Source organism: Clupea harengus, chromosome 13 (assembly GCF_900700415.2).
Source record: "Clupea harengus chromosome 13, Ch_v2.0.2, whole genome shotgun sequence".
NCBI lineage: Eukaryota > Metazoa > Chordata > Actinopteri > Clupeiformes > Clupeidae > Clupea > Clupea harengus.
In genome coordinates this window covers 6,275,728-6,299,595 of record NC_045164.1, presented here as the reverse complement: position 1 = coordinate 6,299,595, position 23,868 = coordinate 6,275,728, and the positions used below count along the sequence as shown (strand labels likewise).

The 23,868-nt window shown below is 46.8% G+C and overlaps 1 protein-coding gene across 4 annotated transcripts in view; it reads right to left on the bottom strand.

Annotated features, from left to right (window-relative positions):
• Positions 1-23,868, bottom strand: part of gbf1 (golgi brefeldin A resistant guanine nucleotide exchange factor 1) — an 84,196-nt gene that overhangs the window by 33,311 nt on the left and 27,017 nt on the right. For all 4 annotated transcript variants that reach the window (XM_031579168.2, XM_031579169.2, XM_031579170.2 and 1 more), the window contains exon 4: positions 743-874. In XM_031579168.2, the coding sequence (XP_031435028.1) occupies positions 743-874 (132 nt within the window). The remainder of the gene's footprint in view (positions 1-742; positions 875-23,868) is intronic.

Sequence of the window (23,868 nt, the reverse complement as noted above, 5' to 3'; positions counted from 1 at the left end):
GCGAGTGCGTGTGTGCGATTCTGTTGACGGTGTGTGTGTGATGCTGTTGATGGTGTGTGTGTGTGTGAGCAAGGGAAACAGCCTTTGGGCATATCTGCGTTACACTGACAAGTTCATACTGCGCTGGCCAATACAGAGGAGGAAACACGACATGAGAGTGTGCAAGCTTTTGTGTGGGACTGTCTGACGGTGTATCTTTATTTGTGTGTATGTTTATTTACACAAGTGTGTGTGTGTGTTTGTGGTGGAGTGTGTGTAGTTAGCACTGAGGAATATCCCACACTGCTGAGTATAGACTACTGAGTTGAAGAGCCCAAGCTGCAGATGTGGCCTGCACTGTGATCACCTCTTCGACCATCAGCCCAGGGTGTGTCACCGGCTCTACGTGAACAACTCATACTGAATGAGGTGAACAAACACAGGCACACACACACACACTGTCTGCCTAGCAGTACGCCTCAGTGGGCATTGACTTTATAGGTGTTACTGCTTGACTTTACACAGCGTTTATCTACGGCGCCACAAGCAGTCAGGTCAGCTGAGTGGGTGTACAAAAGCAAGCGCTAACATTGAGAGAGAGTGTGTGTGTGTGTGTTCGTGTGTGTGTGTGTGTGTGTGTGTGTGTGTGTGTGTGTGTGTGTGTGTGTGTGTGTGTGTGTGTGTGTGTGTGTGTATGCGTGTTTTCCCCAGTCTGCCAGGGACCATATCAGGAGCTTGTGTGTGTGTGTGCGTTTGCATTTACCTATAAGGCCATAGGAGAGGAACTTGTTGACGGAGGTGAGAGCGAGGCCAGTGATTGGTCCGGTGGTGTCTTCGGAACGCACAACTTCCAGGAAGGGCCTCAGGAACACATTAGGCTCCACATCAGACAGAGCTGAGAGAGAGAGAGAGAGAGAGAGAGAGAGAGAGAGAGAGAGAGAGAGAGAGAGAGAGAGAGAGATTTATATTACGTGAAATCAAATACTATGCTGATTTGGCTGTGATGGACGAGCACATTTACTTCTTACCAGGGGTTACCGAATATAGACACACACAGACACACAGACACTCGAGCACTTCTCAACTGCAGAGTTGAGCCACACAAATGCATTATAGCGAAGATCAAGAACCCTCATGAAGAGCACATCACAACTAACTTCAGCAACTTCCTTATGGACACCACTATGAAAGGCTAACACAGATGTTATATGTTAATATAACTGCAGGAAGGGTTAACTATTGATTTTATGTAAAGCACTTTGAACTGCAACTCTTGTATGAAATGTGCTATATAAATAAAGTCTTACTTACTTACTAACTTTGATAGTAGCCTAAATGCTATCCATATATGAGTATGCTATGCCATGTATCGTACGTCTTTGTCTTTTGAAGATTACTGGTTGTAAATGTTAAATGTAAAAGGTAACTCGTGTAAGCTGACAGTGTAGGCCTATGTCAGTGGGACAGGCCTATGTCAGGGGGACAGTATTGATTCCAGATGAAGGTTCAGTGAGTATGTGTGAAAGGCAATAGATACCGTTAGCAACTGACCCAGGAACTGATAAAACACCAACGTTGATACCATGAGTATGGTGTGTGCTAAAGCGTCTATGGTAGACAGCAAATATAACCCCACAGGGAAAACAAAGTCTGCTTGAGGAATACAAGAAAAGAGAAAATGGATAGAGAGAGTGAGGGAAATAAAAGAGAGAGATAGGAGAAAGAGAGGAGAGGGGGAGAGAGAGCGAGAGAGAGAGAAGGAGAGAGGGAGGGAGACAGACACCTTGGCAGTGTGGGGTGTCTTATTACAACTCAATTTCCAAAAGCTCTCTGCTAAGGCCAGCGTGTAGGATGTGGGATTTAGCATTAATGAAAATGACTCGACCCAGCCCTGGGCTCTTGCTCTGTGTGTGTGTGTGTGTGTGAGTGTGAGAGAGAGAGAGTGAGCGAGAGAGAGAGAGACAGGGGGGTGGGTCTTCACTGGTAGCCTCTGGGGTCACACACATGCAAACACAAGGGAAAAGTTGAATCCCACGCTGGGAAAGTCCCATTGTAAACAACAGGAGAAGAGAGTGCCATACACAGACTGGGCCTGAGAGGGGATGAGGTCTAAAAAGGAAGGTAGGCTATAGGCGTACATAGGTTTGTGTTTATGTGTGTGTGTGTGTGTGTGTGTGTGTGTGTGTGTGTGTGTGTAAACTCTAGGGCAGATCCCTCTAATCCTGGTCCAACACAGCTGGGGGGAGGTGCAGTATTGTGGGGCAGAAGGTTTGTAGCAGGAGAAGGAGCAGCCAGAGTAGGAGAAGAAGCAGGAGGAGGAGATGAAGTGGAAGGGGAAGGAGAGAGTAGCAGTGGGAAAAGTAGTAGAATAAGTATTACAAGGAGCAGGAGTAGTTGGAGCAGGAGAGTGGTGGGCCAGACACAGCGTCTCACACACACACACACACACACCATCCCTCTGACCTAGAGTGCCAGTCATGCCCACTCCCAGAACACACCACTATCACTATTGTATCACTATCAGTCTGTGTATCCTTCAAACCCCTACTAAAGCCTATACCTCATGTCTCTCCAGCCATCCCTTCATCTGCCTCTCTATCCGTTCCTCTCCATCCCTCTTCCTGTCTCTCCATCTCCCTCTTCTTCTCTCTCAATGCATTCCCCATGCTTCTCTTAACACCCAAATCACATGTTTTTCCTCTCACTTCAATACCTCACTGTCCCTCTCTTTCCACCGCTCTCTCCACCTCTCTCCCCATCTCTCTCTCCACCTCTCTCCCCATCTCTCTCTCCACCTCTCTCTCCACCTCTCTCTCCACCTCTCTCCCCATCTCTCTCTCCACCTCTCTCTCCATCTCTTTCTCCTTTGGAACACAGCCCTCTTGTCTTCATTGTTCACATGCTTTCTATCCAGAAGCCAACCTCTGTCCCCCTCTCTCAATCCCCCCCCAAACACAAACCAGGTAAAACAACAAGCTGCAAATTAGCGCAGTCACGAAAAGCCCCCCCTGGTTCACTCCAAGCCCAATAGTGCCTGCCGGAGCAATACCGCCAGGATTAGGCCACCCCAAAATGGCTACGATTGGAGGAGGAGAGAGAGGGGAAAAATAAGGGAAGGGGGGAAAAAAAAAAAAAAAAAAGAACGAGAAAAACTTGTGACTTCAAAGCCTGAGATGAATTGAGCACAGCTCGGGCCCAATTGATTATTTTTCGCCAGGCTGCCTGAGCCATGTGACTGCGGCGGCCGGATCTGGGCAGCCAGCGGCGTGTTTGGAAATGAAATACGGGGCGCTTTAGGGGCCAGATCTCCGTCAGCGCTCTCGCACTCTCATCAGACGCCAACGCCGCCTACCAAAGCAAAGCACCCGACGCCACCGCAACCATCCTGACCACTTGTTTTCCACCAAGGGGGTGGGGGGTCTTCGTCAGCTTGCTCTTGATATTTTGTTTTCCTTCATGTTTCTGAGGGGGTGGGGTGTAAACGCCATGTTCATGGCCCTTTGGTGTCAGCCAATTCACTTTGGCAGAAACATCAGCGAGATGACATGGCCTGATGTGTAAACAGGCAGACTTGGAGGTCTCACGATGGTCTCATGGCGGTCTCGCACAGGTCTCAGGGAGGTTAGGAGACTGCCCAAACTCCCTTCTGTTCCCACTGGGAGAGACAAAAATAGGCCGGGCTCAGTGTGAAAACATCACTCCACTGTGTTCGATCTCTCCATCAAACGCACAGAAGCTACACAGTGTTGGAGTGGAGTGCTGGTGTCCATAACTTCATCTGCCACAGGAAGATGATGGGGTGATGAACAGAGGAGGAGAAAAGGAGGGATTGAGATAGAGAAGTGGAGTGCTCAGATGAATCAGTCAATAGAGGCTAATAAAGACTTCATCATGGGCGATCAGAGGGCTAACCCAGCAGCCACTCTCACTCAGCCACACACAGCATCCACTCTCACACAAACACACACACACAGTCTGGAGAACTCAATTGTCTTGTATTGATCTGCTGTCGTTTAACACAATCTCTCCTTCTGTCTTTTTCTCTCCAACCCTCTCGCTCACACACACACAAACGCACACACACACACACACACACACACACACACACACTCCTGCTCACGTTGCGTGGCTCTTAAATAAAGGATAAGTATGGCTGTGTGTCAGAAGGTCAATCCCTGGGCTAAGGTGAGAGGTATATAAACACGTAATGAGAAAGAGAATCAGAGCATCTCTCCACAGCCATGCTGACCTCCCCCTGACATTGGCCAGCAGCATCAGACCTGCTAACACTCCAACCTCACCAGAGGCAATTACACAGGACAGTATCAGCTGTGTGCGTGAGTGCGCATCTATGGGTGTATCTGTGCGTGTGTGTGTGTGTGTGTGTGTGTGTGTGTGTGTGTGTGTGTGTGTGCATACATCTGTATGAGGGTGGGTATGGGTGTGTGTGCGTGTGTGTGCGCATCTATGGGTATATCCGTGTGTGTGTGTGTACGTTCATCTGTATGAGGGTGTGTGTGTGTATGTTCATACATCGCATGTGCATATGTGTAAGTGTGTGTGTATGCATGTGTGTGTGCGTGCGAGACTGACGTTTTCTTGTCCCTATAGACCTTCCCTGTAAGTCAGGTTAAGAGAGTCCAGTCATAAGTCTCTGCATCTCTGCTGACGTTCTGTACCCTCCACAACATGACAAGTAGGTAGGCAGGTAGTGCCCCAAGCAGATACTGTTAGCAGCGATAGCCTCGTCACTGCACTCAGGACAGAGCCAGCATCCGGACACCACGCACATACACGCACATCTCACACACACACACCCACCCACACACACACCCACACACACGCACATCACACACACACACACACACGTACATCACACACACACACACACACGTACATCACACACACACACACACACACACACACACACACACACACACACACACACACACACACACACACACACACACACACACCTTGGGCGAGGACGAGTGAGGCTGTGTGTGTAAATTAGTTTCTCTCTCCCCCTTACAGGCGTGTGTGGCTGCTGTGTGTGTGTCTCTATAGTGTCCTAATGAGAGGGAGGCAGCAGCACTGGGAGTGGAACCCCACCCTCAGAGGCCCGAGCCTTGGGACACCCGCCGGGGGCTACTGCCTGGGAGAGTGCAGGCCTGCTCAGCCGTGTGTGGACACAGCACTGCAAACGACCCTAACGCACGGACACACACTCTCACTCACTCTCTAGACACAGACAGACACTCACTCACTCACTCACTCCAAACACACACATCCTCAATCATTCCGGACATACTCTCGCACTCGGACACACACACACACGCAAACACACTGAGGAGTGATACTGGCTGACATCATGTTACCCTGAGATTCACATGCATCAGCTCACACAGCCACCAGACCACTGAGGTGACGTGTGTGTGTGTGTGAGAATGTAAGAGAGATGCGTACAGAATGCACCCCCCACACACACACACACACACACACACACACACACACACACAGTGCCCCACCTGAGATGCTGGTGGCTGCAGTAGCTGTGGTTGCTGAGAGGCTAGGGGGAGTGGAGTGGAGGGGAGGGCAGCGGAGAGGACCGTGTGAGGGAGCCAAAGTCAAACAGGCCGCACACATCAAACGCCAAGCAGGATTAGGGTGCAAATGCAGGAGCAGGCCTCTTCCCACAACCCCACTCAAGCCAAACACACACGCCTACACACACACACAAAAATACACATGCACATGCGCATGCACACCCAAGCACAGACATATGAGAGTATGCACAAACACACACACACACACACACACACACACACACACACACACACATCGCAGAGCTGCAGAACCCACATAATGAAAATGCTAACAGAAAACACATGTTTAATACAGCCATCTTATTGCACTGTGTTTCATCTTTGGCATGAGTGTGTGTGAGAGTGTGTGTGTGTCTGTGTGTTTGTTGTTTTATCTCAGAGTGGAGCATGTTTTTCTGTTGTTTTATTCTTGGGGATGTGAGATCAGTTGGGTGATTGTTGCTTGTGCACTCACACAGGAAATAAAAAGACTCAAGTCCTGTCCTGTTCACACAGGTCAGGTGTGTGTGTGTGTGTGTGTGTGTGTGTGTGTGTGTGTGTGTGTACGTTTGTGTGTGTGTGTTCGTTTGAGTAGCACAAATGTGAGTGACCGATGCGATGCATGTGTGTTATTTATGATGGCAGGGATTGCACACATTCTGCTGCTGTCGCGCTCAATCTCCAAACATTTTAAGACTTTTGGCTCCACTGCTTAATACACCCCTTCAACAGATCACCTTTTAGGCATTCAGCAGTGCTGGACCTGTGTCTGTGTCTGTGTGCGTCTCCGTGTGCGCGTGTGTGTGCGTGTGTGTGTGTATTTAATATGCATTCATATGTGTCTGTGAACCAAATTCAAACCATAGCGTCCAGAGTAGCAAATGAATCCACCAAGGCAGCTCATCTTGATCTCATCACACACACACACATGATTTACACACAAGTGAGACCCAATTGAAACACAGCTCATGAGCTCTCAGCAAGGAAATTACCTGAAAACAAAATGACACCCCAGTCAGGAGGAAAGTGTGTGTGTGAGAGAGTGACTCTGTGTGTGCGTGTGCGTGCGCGTGCGCGTGCGTGCGCGCGCGTGTGTGTGTGAGGTTAAAGTCAGTCACCCCCGCAACTGGCCCAGCAGCTCAAAACCAAACACTGATGATTATTGATCTGAGGCCCTTGATACTGGAATTACACCTTGTACTGTGTGTGTGTGTGTGTGTGTGTGTGTGTGTGTGTAAGGGGACTGGGCCATTGCTAACAAGGCCAGGCCAAGCCAGGCTAAATGAAATCCAAAGAGAATACCCATCTCGCCACAAAAAAGGAGGGAAAGAGAAAGAAAGAAAGAAAGAAAGAAATAAATAAAGGTCCGTAAGAAACATCCATCCATCCATCCATCCATCCATCGGGAAGGTTTGACGCCATGTCAGCTTGCCAACCAACCCCCCCCCCCCCTCATCTCTCTTTCTCTTTCCTCTCTCTATCATTCCTCGCCTTGAAGAAAATTGGCACTTGTCGAAGAAGGGCAATTAGGATGTAACAATGTATCGTCTGAGGGGCTAAGAGAGGTGGGCCAATGCCTTGCAGTACACCCCCACCCCAGAACCCCCCCCCCATAGCGCTACACAACTCGGATCTGCTCGACTCAGCCAACAACCTAAACAGGCAATTTGAAAGCCCCAGAGAAATTAAAACTTTTCACCCAGCTTTCTCACACACACACACACACACACACACACCAACTCACCCAGCACCGCTTCCACCTCTCACTGCTGCTGTTGTTGGATGCACTAGTGTGTGTGTGTGTGTGTGTGTGTGTGTGTGTGTGAGTGACAGGGGATGAAATATAGTTTGCATTCATATATACAGTGGAAATATAGATTGCTTTGGCTGGACACGTCACTGGGGAGAAGAGCTTTGGTTTCAGTGAATTGTCTGCTGACAAGACAGGTGGTTAAAAAACATCTGTGTTAAATTTGAGCAAACAGGAGCAAGTGTGGATGTAACCTAATGACAGGCTGTGGAGCTAGGTGCCTGACGGCGGTCATACGGACGTCATGGAGGCTGATTGAGTAGAGTGAGGGCCGTTACATACACAGAGGGTCAAACTGCAATTCATTCAGTCTGGAGAAACATTATTTGTTCGGGAACTGTTTAGTGCATCACCATTAGCAAAAAATACATTTGTAACAATTACTATATTATATAATAGCAATGTATATTACTATACAATTACTATGCCCATTTTAATTGTTTAATCTTTTTATTATTATTAGCAGTATTATTATTGTTATTACTATTTTTATTATTATGTTAGCGTTGGTGCTTCCGTCAGTATCAGCGCTTTATTGTCATGAAATAGTTGAGCAGCTCTGTATGTGAACAGTCATGCCTGTAAAGCCTCTTTGAATTGAGCTGAAGTCCAGATGTGTCCGACAAACGGTACCCAACACCTGGAAAAACAGATGGTGTTTACGAAACAAGCGAGAAGAGAGGGGGGAGAAGAGAAAAAGAATGACTACAGCTGAAGGGAGGACTGAGGTGGTGGAAGACAGAGGGATAGAAAGGTGTAGAAGAAAGATGAGGGGCAAAAAAAAAAAGACAAGGGGTGGAAAAAAAAGAAAAAAAAAAGAGAGGGATGAAATGAAAGGGAGGACAGGAGGAATGCACAATCAGCACAATCTGGTCTGGGTCTGGGTCTGGGTCTGGGGGGTATTCCCAGTACGTGGTTTAGTGACTCAGAGTAACTCCTAATTAACTCCTAATAGAAGAGCCCCACAGCTTCATTCTCCTAGTAAAACAAAGCCATGGGACTCTTCTATTAGGAGGTTTACCACTTCGACACATCCATGGAATAGAAGCAGGCCTTACACCACAAAAAGTTGACAGCAGAGTGGTGTATGTGTGCTCAAATTTGTATGTGACGTGTCTGGCTGGCATTTTATTACAATAAAATGGTTGCTACACATGCATGTGTGTGTGCGCATGTGTGTGTGCGCATGTGTTTGTGCGTGTGTGTGTGTGTGTGTGTTGGTGTACATGTACGGGCCAGAAAGAATCCAATCCAAGCCCTATAAAGTCCACATTCAGAGGGTGGAATGAAATAAAACTTTACAGGACACATTGATAAAACATGACTTCATTAGGCAGGGCAGGCCTGCACCTGTCGCTGCACACATAAATGGGTCAAAGTATGTGTGTCTGTTTGTGTGCGTGTCTATGTGAGAAAGACACACACACACACACACACACACAGTCAATGTGAGAATGACTGTGTGTGTGTGTGTGTGTGTGTGTGTGTGTGTGTGTGTGTGTGTGTGTGTGTGCATACTTTACACAGAAGCAGCATTATTCTCGGTGGAGTGCAGGAGTCCTAATGTGTTCCACAGCGGGCCATCAGCCCTGATGGATGGGCCTCTGGACCACAGCTCAAATATTTTACGCTCGATCCACTTAGAAAGAACGGATGTTTTATCATGCTGTATTAAAACACAAAAAAAACAGCCAGAAAAGGGCCAACAGCAGTGAATCAGAGGCTTCCGCTCCATGCGTGCAAGTGTATAAGAGTGTGTGTATCTGGGTGAGTGTGTAGGAGTGTGTGTGTGTGTGTGTGTGTGTGTGTTTAACCGTTTCCAGTGTGGAGAGAGGAAGAGATAACTTCCTGGCGAGTTGAGGAGCATGCAGCTTGCTTTCACAGGTTCAGGATGCTACTGGGCCATAAATCAAAAGTGCAGCTGCAACAAAGGACATGCTAGTTAGCATGTAGCGGTGCTTCCCCTACGCTTTACACAGCATGCTACAGGGGACAGCAGGACGAAATGAACATAGGTCTCCCTCTCTCTCTGGGAGACAGCCTCTCAAAACCATAGGCAGTGTAGGCCAGTAGTAGTGTGTGTGTGTGTGTGTGTGTGTGTGTGTGTGTGTGTGTGTGTGCGCAAAACAGTGAGTGTATGGAAAGTTCTGTGTCTGTACGTGTGTGTGTTTACACATTAATGGACTTCTCCTACTAGATCAAAGTGCCGTGCGCACATGTGTGTGTTGGTGAAAGACAGTCCAACCTGTTCTGTGGTACAACATTCTAGAAGGCAAATACAAGCCATCATCTAATCCCACCCAATCCCCCTTTCTGTTTGTCTTTTTATATTTCTCGATAGCACACCCATACAGGCACACAAATATGCATGCACACATAAACGTACACACACACACACTGTCCTTCAGACAAGCTACCTCCTGCATTAGCACCTCTATTTAGAGGAAAAACAAACACACTACGGGGAAGACGCACACTTTCCATCCAGTGTGTGTGTGTGTGTGTGTGTGTGTCAGTGGAAGTGGGAGCAGGACATGGTCTACCCTTGAGAACACACACTCAGAGACAGAGTCATGGGGGGTGATGAAGGGTGATGCTGCTTGTGTGATGAGCAGAATTTATGCATACTTTGTGTGTGTGTGTGTGTGTGTGTGTGTGTGTGTGTGTGTGTGTGTGTGTGTGTGTGTGTGTGTGTGTGTGTGTGTGTGTGTGTGTAGCTCATAGAGATGAAATGATGCTACTTTCAGGATATATGGGGAATCACCTAACAAGGATGTTGAGGTTGTAATCAGGGTTTAGGGGTTAGATGGGCGAGACGGATGCGGGGTTCTGGAGGCTGGCTGTGGGGTTCTGGAGGCCCAGTTAGGGGTTAAGCGGTGAGAAAGCTCCGCTAGACAGGATAAATGGGCACACATGGTCCGGCACTGCCCTAATTTCACACCCTTGCTGATGACTAGTGCCCTCCACTACCACATGGAAAGAATGGAGGAGGAGGAGGAGGAGAAGGGGAAAGAGACAGGGAGAGGAAGATCGAGGAAAGAGGAAGAGAGACAGAAGGGAACAGGTCAAAATAGAAAAGGGGGACAGAAGAGAAGGGAAGAATGGTGGAAGAGAAGGGCAGTGACAGCATGTGTGAGAGAGAGAGAGACGGGGGGATGAGTGAGAGAGAGAGAGGGGGGGGGGGTGAGAGAGAGAGGGAGAGAGAGAGAGGGAGAGAGGGGGGGGGGTGAGAGAGAGAGAGATGAGAGAGAGAGAGGGAGCACACATGAGAAAAAGCGAGAGAAGGCAAGACTGAGAAAGAGAAGAAATCTGGGCCTTATTTGCTTCACCTGTTCTGTTCCCTCAACTGGCCAAACTCCCTGGGGTTAGGAGAACTCTGCAGGCCAGCTACTGTGCTCACTCACTCTCTCTCACACACACACACACACACACACACACACACACACACACACACACACACAGTCACTCTAAAACACACACTCTTACAGTCACTCCAAAACACACACACACACACACACACACACACTCTCCCTCTTTACGCTAAAACACACACACACACACACACACACTCTCTCTCTCTCTCACAAACACAATCACGCTAAAACACACACAGACAAAGCAAATGCTGTGTCAACACTCAGACACAGTGCTACCAACACACACAACCACATTCCCTCGACTGCCACATTTGCGGTGGAGGCCAAGTTGTGGCCTACATCCACTCCTGTGTCTGCCTTGCACACAAAGCACACAGACTGCAGAGCATCAAAATGGAAAGTTAGTTTTAATTTTTGTTAAGGATAGCTTTTTAAGAGTGAATCCCATCTTGCCCGATCTCACTACTAATCACACAGTCAATGATTTGTGCTATTTTCATGCTTTCTCTGGTTTATTTAACTTCAAAAGTAGTGATCAAACGTGCAGCCACACGGCTGTTGAACCAGGCTCCATATAGGACTAAACTCTTTGTGTACTCGACTCCATGTAAACGTCATGTGTACTGGACACAGTGTGTACTCGACTCCATGTAAACGTCATGTGTACTGGACACAGTGTGTACTTCATTCCATGTAACGGAGCGCACTGAGCAGAAAACTGGCTTCCCTGTAAACGCTATGTGCCAGAGGCAGCATCATGAGGAAGTTCTTAACTAGCCTTCATGGACATGCTCGGTGTCTTAAGGAGTGGCATAAGCAGGTTATTAAGCTCCATGTAAACATTATGCATCTGATGGGTACCACCAGCAGTGATTTCTTTAGTTCCCTGCAGCTTGGGCAGTCTCAAAGTGACCCCCACAAGTGTTCATGCCGAGGTACACACACACACACACACACACACACACACACACACACACACACACACACACACACACACACACACACACAGGCTCCTCCATTGAGAGTAAATCCTGCGTGTGTGTGTTTTAGAAAGCGCATTGGCGAGGTGGGCTGGATCAGCCTCAAGTCACCTAATGACTGTATCATGAGCCCCTGCATTAAGGGGGATTAATACTAATCTGAGCCGCTTCACTTCTGCGAGGAGAAACACAGAGAGAGAGATAGAGAGAGAGAGAAATAGAGAGAGAGGGGGGTGGGGGGGGGACGAAGAGGGAAAGAGATACACACAGAGAAAGAGTGAGAGAAGGCGAGAAAGAGTGTTAAGGAGAAACAGAGAAAGCGGCCTGGTTAAAGTGCAAAAAGAGAATGTGTGTGTGGTGTACAGAGCCACAGTGACTGACCTAAGGACTCTCCCTCCTCCTTCTCGACTCGGCCCATACCTCTCCATTCACAATTCACTTCTCCCCCCCAGCCCGGTGTGCACTACTGCTCAATGTTGGGTTGCCACCGACCAAAGATACATCATAAAGCCCGGGTCTAGAACCTCCAAAGGCAGAGTGCGCGTAAAGAATGCGTCTGTCGCAGGAGGAGCGAGGGGCCAACGGCACCAAGGTCACGGACTCCATCCCCACACACTGACGGGACCATAGCTCCCTAATGCACTGTACAGTGCGTTGTGTTGGCTGTAACGGTTTGCGCTTTACGTTCATAATTATTCATTTAGCCAAGGGGACACCACAGTGCTGGGAGTTGGTAGCTACCTCCCCACAGTCCCCAAAGCCAGCCTTCAAGCTCTGTTAGTGCCTGGCTTCGGCCATTTTGAGCCGCGGTGACGCTGTGTACGGGGCCCGACAGGTGTCAAAGGTCCCCGGGGTGATATAGCCGATGACAACATCCAAGCCCGCCTCGCACAACGGGGCCAGCTTGTTCTCCATGGCAATGGCTTGGTGACACGGGGACAACAGCACATGTTGGGAAGTGGGGAAGGGAGCAAGAGCGAGGGCATGGGGCGGGGTGGGCATATCTGTGTGGTGACGGCATGGCACTGAGGCGGGCTACGGACACTGCTGGCTAAACATTAGTGCCTATCAGGTTTACCCCCTGAAGGGCGCACTGTAACAAGAGAGGGGGACAAAGAGAGCGAGAGACAGAAAGATCACAGAGCAGTGAACAGAGCGGGAGACGCTGGAAAATGGAGAAAGAGAGAGAGAGAGAGAGAGAGAGAGCCAGAGAGACCGAGCGAGGGGGGGCCGAGCAAGAGAGAGAGAGAGAGTGACAGAGACCGAGAGCGAGAGCGAGCGAGCAATGGAGAGAGCGATCGAGTGAGCGAGAAAGGGAGAGGGCAAGAGAAAGAGAATGGTGAATTACTGGTGCTGTAGTGTAATAACTTCTACTAGCAGTAATAAAAACATTTCGAGCACAAAAGACTCAAATCTGTAAATACTAGGGGTGATGACAGTACAATACTTTCATGATATTTGGACCACGATACCAAATTGTTGCATATTCCATATTGTATAAATGCAGTTCTTTATATTTTACAATACAACAAATACTGCAATTTGATTCTGTGCTATACTGCGATGTATTTCTCCCATATATTACATGTGGCATTCTGAGAGGCGCCATCTTGCCAGGCTACATTTGATCCCGACCCTGACTGCCTTTCCCATTTCCACTGCTGGGTCTGCGCCATATTGTGAATTTCAGAAGCAAAATCATCAGAGTAGACGGACGTACCAAAACAAAATGAAAATCATACTATTACGGAAATACATATAACAATACTTGGTATTATATGATTTTTATTTCTCCCACCCCTGGTACATACCGATTACAAAGATCATAAGCATGAAACACAGACATACACAAACATGCAGTGAGAACAGAGACAGAAACAAACTGAGACTTTAGACAGAAAGACACAGCGAGGGGAGTAACAGAGACTGAGGTGAACAGCAGGAGACTTTGGAAGAGAGGGAGCGAGAGAGGGAGGGAGGGAGCGAGAGAGAGAGCTGAAAAGAAAGAGGGAGCAAGAGAAGAAGAAGTAGTGGAACAGAGAGAGGGAGATGTTGGCAGGAGGAGTGGAGAGAGGGAGATGTTGGCAGGACCTTCTTGGGCTTAGCGGACCGAGGTGACAACTGTCAAACGACTCCCCTGGGGGGCACGGGGGGGGGGATTGGGGTACAGTTCAGCAGCATTTCCCCACACACCCTCAGAAACCACCCAGTCTGACAAACGCCCCCTCCCAAAAAGGCCACACATAGGGCCAGATCCCCGATTATCATGTGGGGGTACAGATGTTGTCACTTACCTATGGCTAACACACACCCACACACACACACACACACACACACACACTCTCTCTCTCTCACACACCCACAGCTCTTTGGCAGCAGTGTCTATTCAGAAGAGTCTAAAGCGCTGAATGAGTGTCTCAAGTGGAGGTCAGGCCCCGAGGCCACGTGTCCTTGATCCCCCACTCACTCACTCACACACACACAAACATACAGACGCACACACACACACACACACACACACACACACACTCTCTCTCAATTGCTAGCATTTCATAGACTTGGGTTTACTTTTTCAAAGACAATGTTTATCTTTGGAAGGAGCTATGTACAAGTTTGACATTTTGGAGAGGACAAGCTAGACTTGGAGGCAGGGCACATTGTGAATGGGATCGATATGTTTAAGGCCTTAACTGAATCAAGAATCAGACTTGAATATGCTTTTTTCCAAGTCACTGATAATGTCACATCTTTTTCACACAAATGGTGTGTGTATACAAAAGTCTGCGGTCAATTGATGATATGGTAGCCTATTGTTTCCCTGGTGATATGTGGTGATGTTCTCGGTGTGGCCTTTACTATGGTGTGGGGGGGGGGGGGGTAGCTGAGGTGGGGCTACATAGTATTCTTTTTAGGAGTCCTTGATCCATGTGATGGTTCAATAAGGGGTTTTAATCCACTCTCACTCTATCTCTCCCTCTCTCCCTCCCTCCCTCCCTCCCTCTCTCCCTCCCTCGCACGGGCGCTCTCTACTTCTCTCTCATTGCCCTTGTGCATCTCTCTCCATCTCTCTTCCACTTCCCAATCATTATTTCTCTCTTGCTTTTCTCTCTCTGTCGTCATGGCTCGTTTCCGTTCCCCTGCTGCATGGGCTGGGCTGTGCTGTGGTGTGGTGTGGTTCCTCCTCTCGCTGCTGTTTGTCATGCTGTATCTTTCAGCACATCATCTGGTCTACAGCACAGAGGACAGACAGACGGACAGAGACAGAACAAGTGGCAGACAAAGAAGGGATGGAGGGAGGGAGGGAGGGAGGGAGGGAGGCCAAGTTTCTCACAAGGCCATGTTTCTCTCTCCTGGCTGTGCCAGAATACCACTGGAGGACACTATGGTTAATTCTGTGCGTGTGTGCGTGTGTGCGTGTGTGTAGAGCTAAAATAGCACACACAAAGAACTTCATCCAGATGTGACTTTCCTTCAGCCATCAGCACTGTGTCTCTGAATGTCACTAGTATTTGTGTGCCCTCTGTTTGGGCTACATGCGTGTCTATACTTTCTGCTAGTGTGTGCCTCTGCATTAGGCAATTCAGCTTTCAATGCATTAGACAAAGGTAACCTGACCAATGTTTCAACTACCTTATAGAAAACATCACTTAACTGACTTCCTTAAATATTATTAGCCATTTTTTCACTAAATGCAGATTAAAAATGTATATACTGAGAGAATCAGATAATACCTCAGCTATCTATGTGCCACACACACACACACACACACTGGTGGGACTGCGCTGAGCTCCGAGGCTTCCTGCTGGTGTGCGGTAGAGCTCTGGACAGCTGAGGCCATGGGCGCCGCTCCAGAAAACGCATTACCCTCTTGCTCTCATGACACACACACACACACACACACACACACACACACAGGCAGACAGAAGCACACCAGCCGCCACACAGCAACGGAGGTGTTTGTAAACAGTCTACTGCACGTTCGCATGAGAATGCGAACTGATACTGTGAGTGTGTGTGGTTGGAGGGGGGGGACAAGAAGCCCAAAAAAAAGTCCCCAAATCAGACAGACTGAAGAAAGAGTAGGGGGTCTCGGTTTTGCCTTTCATTCTTCTTGATGCAAGAAGTTTAATGTTGCAACTAAATGCATTTTGAATTAAAAGGCAACAAAAATAAAGACGTGGATGAATATTTCTGATTATCTTTGTTTTAATTTCTTTTTTTGCTGTTGTTTTTCGTTCTTTAATAGAAAATAGAAAACATGTTATAGCAACTGGTTGTCCTGTGCCCCATCATCATTCATTCAATCAATCAATTAATTCAAATACATTGTATTTTGATATTCGCCATCCAGCCTAATTAGCGTCAGACTTTTGTTTGCTTGTGTGCCCGCTGTCAAGCACTTAATGTGGTATAACTGTTTGTCTCAAGCCTCTAGCCTAGGTCTGGCCCTGTGCAGATAGCCAGCAGATTTCAGAGAAATGTTTTAAAACAGCCTTGCTTACATTACGAGCTTAGAGAGGATCAGTCCCTAAGTGACTAACTGAGCCTCTAACAACCCCACGCACAACCCCAGCTCAGTTCTGCATTGAACAACAGCCGGGATTTAGCAACCCACAAACACAGAAGCCGCGTGCTTTAGCGCCGCTCAGCCCTATAAAGCCCCGTATTAAATATTCAAACAGCTCTAATGGAGCAACTCAGACCTCCATGACACTCCGGACAGCACAGAACATAAGAGTTAGGAGGAGGAGGAATTAGAGAAAGAAACTCATCGAGATTAATTCTACTGCTCTGTGATGATGGATGCATTTTTTTGGAGAATAAATGTTTTCAAATAGTTCAGAAAGTGAGGAAAAACAGGCAGAGAAACAGAAAGGGAAGCAGAGAAACATCATGGCTGCTCCCTGAATTCTTTCCCATAAATGCGTTTGGATGGTGGTGTGTTTTTTTTTTTTTTTTTTTTGTGGCGGGTTTGCGTCTCGGTGTCGCCCCGGCCCGTTCCGCACACGCAAGGCTGCTCCGATGCGATGCGACTGGCATCAGAGCGCTGGAATGCTGAAGTCCACATTTTTCCCATTCAGCAAGGAAAAACGCCCTTTGAAAACCAATCAGCTAGAAATGTTGCTTTGTTTTAATTTTCCACTGAACTTCCTGGAACCCATTATGGGCCTGTCAGGGCTGTGTGTTTAGCTAGAGCAACACGCCGCGTCGGCCGCACACTTACGCCCATGGCCCCGTCACCTCGCATAAACAGAAAAACAATCGTCCGCCGGGACGCTTTTGTCACCTTTAAAGAAAATGGGCCCGCTGTGTTTGTGTGCGGGAGAGAGAGACAGTGGGTGAACGGGTGAACGTGCGTGTGTGTGTCTGTGTGTGTGTGAGTGTGTGTGTGTGTGTGTCTGTGCGTATGTGTGCGCACAAGTTTTCAAAAGGTGGGGGCCCGAAGAGGTAACACAACAAGGCTGGCCAGTGAGAATCTCTCCCCCAGTGTGTGTGCGTGTGTGTGGTTGTGCGCGTGTGTGTGTGTGTGTGTGTGTGTGTGTGTGTGTCTGGGCTGGTTTTGTCATGCTGACACACAGCCCCCATGCGCTGTGGCATCACCCTGAGGGGCCCGTTGAGGAGAAGAGGTAGGACCCCCTGATCCATGTGTGTGTGGAGGTTCCTTGTGACCCCTGCGCCAGTCCTGTGTGTTCTCTACTTACCTTTGTCTCTGTCTACCACAACAGACAAACTACCTGAACATAACGAGACACCAGGAACTACACACAATCATCGTCACGCACAAGATTTATTTGTGGTAGAATAAGTGTGCTGTTTGCCATGGATGTAATTGAGTATATAAAATCAACAAGCTGTGCTTCATTCATCATACAATTATATTCATTCAGTACTAGTTCATACTGGTTCTAATAATCAGTTCTGAAACTTCATCTTACATTGCTGTACCAGACAGCTTTCAACAGAGGGCGCTGTAGAGGCCAACACAGCTTCAATATACTTCCATGCCAATTACTCTGCAAAGAGTTACCAAAAACCCAAAACAACGAGTTAATGGGGTTAAATGAGCAAAGAGGGAGTTAACCCATCACAGATATTACATGACAGATAGGTTAACTGGGCAATGGGGCTGGCCAATCAGAGAAGTGGTGAGGACTCTTTTGTTACCAGAGAGAGCCAGAAAGAGACGGAGTGTTTGGGAACGTCTGAAAACCCAGCACTAATCCTCATCAAGGCCGTCACCGTCCCTGTCCACACCAGCCTCTCACACAACAACAACAACAAACACACACACACACACACACAATCTATCCTGACATGCATCTGTCTGATCATCTCAGTCCAAGAACAATCAACACATACACACCCAAAAGACCCACCCTTGGGCACCGGTGGCGGTGTGTGCCATCCGTCAGCATGTGTGTTGAGTGTGTGTATTGTTGTGGCGCGGGTGTGAGAGGGCTATATTAGGCTCAGACCTATAGATCTTTGCTGCTGAGAGGGGAGGCCTCCTGCCCTGAGCTGCTGGATTAGGATGACCTATACTTGACTGGGCAGTAACAGGGGCACCTCAGCGGTTCACAAGTTCAGCACCAACACACACACACACACACACACACCCTCTCTCTAACTTCTCAAACACAGTGTACCCAGCTCTACCTCAACCTAACACACATGCATGCTCTCACACACGCACGCGCTCTCACACACACAGACAGACAGATCCCCAGCAGCGGACCCACCATACCCACCTCTCTAATAGTTCCCAGGTCGTAAATTGCGGTTCTGCATGTTAGCACTCAGGGCAGTCTGGTTTAGCACACATTTTCAGGACAAGACTGGGATGCTTAGATGTCTAGCCCTGCTACAGACTGCAGCCATCTCCCAGAGGGCTCAAACCCTTGTGTGTGTGTGTGTGTGTGTGTGTGTGTGTGTGTGTGTGTGTGTGTGTGTGTGTGTGTGTGTGTGTGTGTGTGTGTGTTGAGTCTGTTTATGTGTTAGTGTATGTTTGCTTAAAAGTGTGTGTGTTAATATGCGTCCAATTAGCCTTCTAAATTCAGACACAAAAATACTTTGTAAAATTTTAGCAAGAAGATTGGAGGATCTTCTACCTAGGGTGGTGGGGGAAGACCAAAATGGGTTTATTCAAGGGAGACAGGGTTTTCATAACGTCAGACGAGTGCTCAATATTTTATACAGTCAGAGAGAGGCCACAGACACGGCCTTACTTTCACTTGATGCAGAGAAGGCTTTCGATCGTGTTGAATGGCCCTATCTGTTTGAGGTGTTAAAACAATTTGGCTTTGGAGGTACATTCATTAAATGGGTTAGATTGCTTTGTACAGGGCTTACTGCAGAAGTTTTGACTAATAGTAAGGTTTCCAAACCTTTTAACATCTGTCGAAGTTGCCCGCAAGGGAGCCCTTTATCGCCATTGCTTTTTATCCTTGCAATTGAACCATTTGCTATAGCGGTGAGGTCACATAGCGATATTTATGGAATTCGAGAGGGTCATTTAGAACATAAGATAGCGCTCTTTGCCGATGATGTAATATTAATGATTAAAAATCTACATAGATCTATCCCAGCGCTCTTAAGTCTTATTGAAACATTTGGAAAAATATCCGGTTATAAAGTTAATTACTCAAAATCATCTATAATGCTACTTAATGAAACAGAGAGGAAAAATAGTCCTGTATATGCTTCTACTTTCAAGTCAACAGATAATTTTACATATTTGGGAATACAAATTGTCCCTGAGGTGAATAAGATTGCTCAGATAAACTATGACCCAATTCTGGAAGCTAGTATTTCCTCAATAGAGCGTTGGACTTCCTTACCTATCTCAATGATTGGCAGGATTAATATTCTAAAAATGAATATACTCCCCAAATTTCTTTATTTGTTCCAGAATATCCCCCTACCCCCTCCCTCATCCTTGTTCACAAGAATCAAGAAACTGTTTACCAACTTTATTTGGCAAAATAAACGTCCCAGATTACGTCTATCTTTACTTTATCTACCATATGATCGAGGAGGCCTTAAATGCCCAAATATCCAATGGTATTACTGGGCAGCTCAATTGCGGTCGATCATGTTTTACTTCTCTTCCGGAAATCCCCCTGCTTGGATTGATTTGGAATCCTGCTCTGTTAAACCGAGTTTACCATTGCACCTGTACTTGTACTCAGCAGGCCGTAAATATCTGAAGAAAAATACAGACAACCCTATTATATTGAATATGATTGATGTTTGGTTCGACACTTGCAAATATTTGAATATAAATTTGTCCCATTCACGCTTCAGTCCTATTTGGGGTAATGCCAACTTTGAACCAGGACTAAAGGATAGAGGATTTAAACTATGGGCTGAAAAAGGGTTAGGGAAAGTACAAGACATGTACAGGGAGGAGGATGAAGTGTTTATGTCTTTTGCGGAAATATCTATCAAATATGACATTCCAAATAATAACTTTTTCAGATATCTTCAGCTTAGGAGTTTTATATCTTCATCTCAAAACCATTCATTAGATATACCGACCATTTCTGCATTAGAAGTAGCAGTCACTAGACACTGTTATGGCAAAGGTTTAATTTCAACTCTGTATGACTTGTTTGTGTCTGGATCTATTGAATCATCAGAATCAAAACTGAGATTATGGAATGAAGATATAGAGGAGGAAATATCTTTAGAAGACTGGAGAGAGGCTTGTAAAGAGGCACAGAGGCAGTCAGTCAGCAGCAACCTAAAACTCCTACAGTATAAATGGCTGATGCGTACATATATAACTCCTGTGAAATTGCATAAGTTTAATGATAATATTCCTGATACCTGTATTAAGTGTGATGAGGCAAGGGGGACACTGTTTCACTGTATATGGGAATGTGGGAAAGTGAAAACCTTCTGGCAAGATGTTGTTGATATGATTGATCAAATTTTATCAAAGAAATTACCATTGAATCCCAAGCTTTTTATTCTTGGTTTATATCCTACCATACCACTTCTACAAAGCAAAGAGTTCAGATTCATAGATATGTGTATATTACAAGCTAAACGTATAATTGCTCTTAATTGGAAAAGTGTTTGATGGCCCAAGAATTGGTATGTGGGTTAAAGAAATGGCCTCAAACATGTCAATGGAAAAGATAACGTATATTGTTAGACGTAAACAAAATGTTTTTGATAATACCTGGGACCTTTTAGGTACTTCTTAAGGCATAATACTAATGTTGGTAACTTGCTCCAGCAAGAACAGGCTCTGGGGGAGTAGGACAACTATCTGATTATGTACATTGACTAGTAGGGAAAAACAACAACAAAAAACACCCATTATTCAGTGTGTAAAGTATGCTTTTATGTTTCTTTTTATTTCTTTTTATTATCTGTTTTTAATTTAACTATTATTTAGTTACTCTATTATTATGGGTGGGGGAACAGGGTGAAAATGTTTGCTGTGTATTGTTCTGTTGTTATTCAATTTGATATGACTTGCAAACTGAAAAACAATAAATACATTGTTTAAAAAAAAAAAAGTGTGTGTGTTGCTCTCCTTGAATGCATGTGTGTGTGTGTGTGTGTGTGTGTGTGTGTGTGTGTGTGTGTGTGTGTGAGAGAGGTAGGGGTGGCCGATTAACATTTGTTTCACAGTTTTTCACCTGTATGGACAGTATCGGTATCATGTCATGGAATTTAAGTTCATACACTTAATGAAAAGATTACACACTTATGCAAAAGACAACATTTCAAAGAGTAAGAAGATCAAGAAAGATTAAGGTATGAAAAGCGATGGCATCTGTAAGTCTCGGGATACCTTGGCCACTAGAATGGGGTCAGTTCACTCTCAGAGCAGCGTCTGGTGTGGCATGAGAGTGGTCTCTCTGGCAACGGCTACACTTAAAGGTGCTGTTGCCTGTTGCTGCTGTCTGTGATGCTACTCGCTACTCGCCACTCTCTCCTCTCTGCTGTTGCTGCTTGGTTCAGCGCGGCCCCTCTCCTCCTGAGTCCTTATCGGATTCTATTATTCCATATTCGTATGCTATATTTCATGCTTTAAAAAATATCCCGGTATTGTTAGTATTGCTAAATTCATTCGGTGGCATGATGTAATACCGTAGACAACTATGATACCGAAATACTTGCACGGCCCCTAATATGAGGTGTATGTTTCTGTTTGCGTGTGAAGTGAAGACGTCCTTTTGAGAGGACCACTCTGCTCTACACTGTTCCCCTTTGAGCCCTGCTCTCAAGGCTTGGCAGTGGCACAGTGAGGTCACACACAGACACACGTCTCTTCTATAACTCACAGTGAGGGGTAAAAATGTCCACTGCCGCTGCTGAAATCACTGACAATCTCATCTCAAACTGGAATCACAATACTGAACAGTGCACATGGCAGAGGGGGTGAAGGACACCATACCCAACTACAGCTAGTTTGACTCTATGCCTGGCTAGTTTGACATACCTAACTATGGCTAGTTTGACTCTATGCCTGGCTAGTTTGACATACCTAACTATGGCTAGTTTGACTCTATGCCTGGCTAGTTTGACATACCTAACTATGGCTAGTTTGACTCTATACCTGTGGCTAGTTTGACATACCTAATTATGGCTAGTTTGACTCTATGCCTGGCTAGTTTGACATACCTAACTATGGCTAGTTTGACATACCTAACTATGGCTAGTTTGACTCTATGCCTGGCTAGTTTGACATACCTAACTATGGCTAGTTTGACTCTATGCCTGGCTAGTTTGACATACCTAACTATGGCTAGTTTGACATACCTAACTATGGCTAGTTTGACTCTATGCCTGGCTAGTTTGACATACCTAACTATGGCTAGTTTGACATATTTAACTATGGCTAGTTTGCAGCCACCTTCTCAAGCACTCCTGAGATCATCCTGTGGATCCAGCATGCAGTATCACAGGTGAAACAATGAAGGGGTTTGGGGTCAGAGTCATGAACACACACACACACACACACACACACACACACACACACACACACACACACACACACCTCTTCTGGGATAGTCAGAGGAGATGGGCTATGTGTAGCCAACAGCCACAGGAATCTCACACACATACATACATACACACAAACATTTTACAAGCTGAGGAGAGACCCTTTACAGAGAGGGGAACCACAGGCGCCAATCAGGCGTATACACACTCACACCATCTCACACACACACAAGCTAGCTGAAATACACATTCACCATTACACACAAAGGCAATACGACACAGAAATGTGCACATGTGAAAGGATATTAAAATCCAGACACACACACACACAGTGTCTGAATGTCTGTCAAAAAGTGTGTTTTTGCATGTCAGTGTGAGTGTGTCCACATTTGTTTCCAGAAAGTCTGTGCATGTGTGTGCGAGAGAGGGAGAGAGATAGAGAGCGGGAGTGATGAGGTGGTACGGTATGCAGGGGGAGCTGGCAGTGGTCATATATCGGCAGGTCTATTTTGCCTTCACAGCTCTCAACACCTCCTTGTTGTCCCTGGTTGTTAGCATGCCCCCCCCCCCCCTCCCCTCCACCATCCCCAACCCCCCACACCCTTTCAGCTGTGTGCTGCACCCCCCCTCCTCCCCAGACACCCCACTACTCCCTCCCCCCCGCCGAGCTCCAGACTCCCTCCCCTGTCAGCAAGAGGGCTTTTGGCAAAATTTGTAATCGGGCGGCGCTGATCCCAGTCTATTTAAGACGGGCCGGCCGTCAACAGGTTCTGCTGCATGCTGGCAGCCCCCTCTCTCTCTCTCTGACGGTCACACACACTCACTTACCCACACACAGACAAAGACTAGCGGTCAATCAAGTTCCAAGTCATGCCAATCTAACCTTAGAACCAAGAGTTTAAGTCATGCAAAGCTTAGCTCATAACCAAAAGAGTTCCCATGGGGCTATACAAAGAATCCTTCATGAAAAGGTTCTATGTAAACCTTTAAGTTCTAACCTCTACATGGGCCTGCTTAAGGACCATTCTTTTTCTGAGAGTAGTCTGTGTGTTTATTTAAGCCCACTGAGACACTGGCAGTTGTTCAACCACTCCCCCGCCCCCCCACTCACACACACACATAGAAAGACACACACACACACCCCTTGCCCTACCCCTCACACACACCGTCTGCTG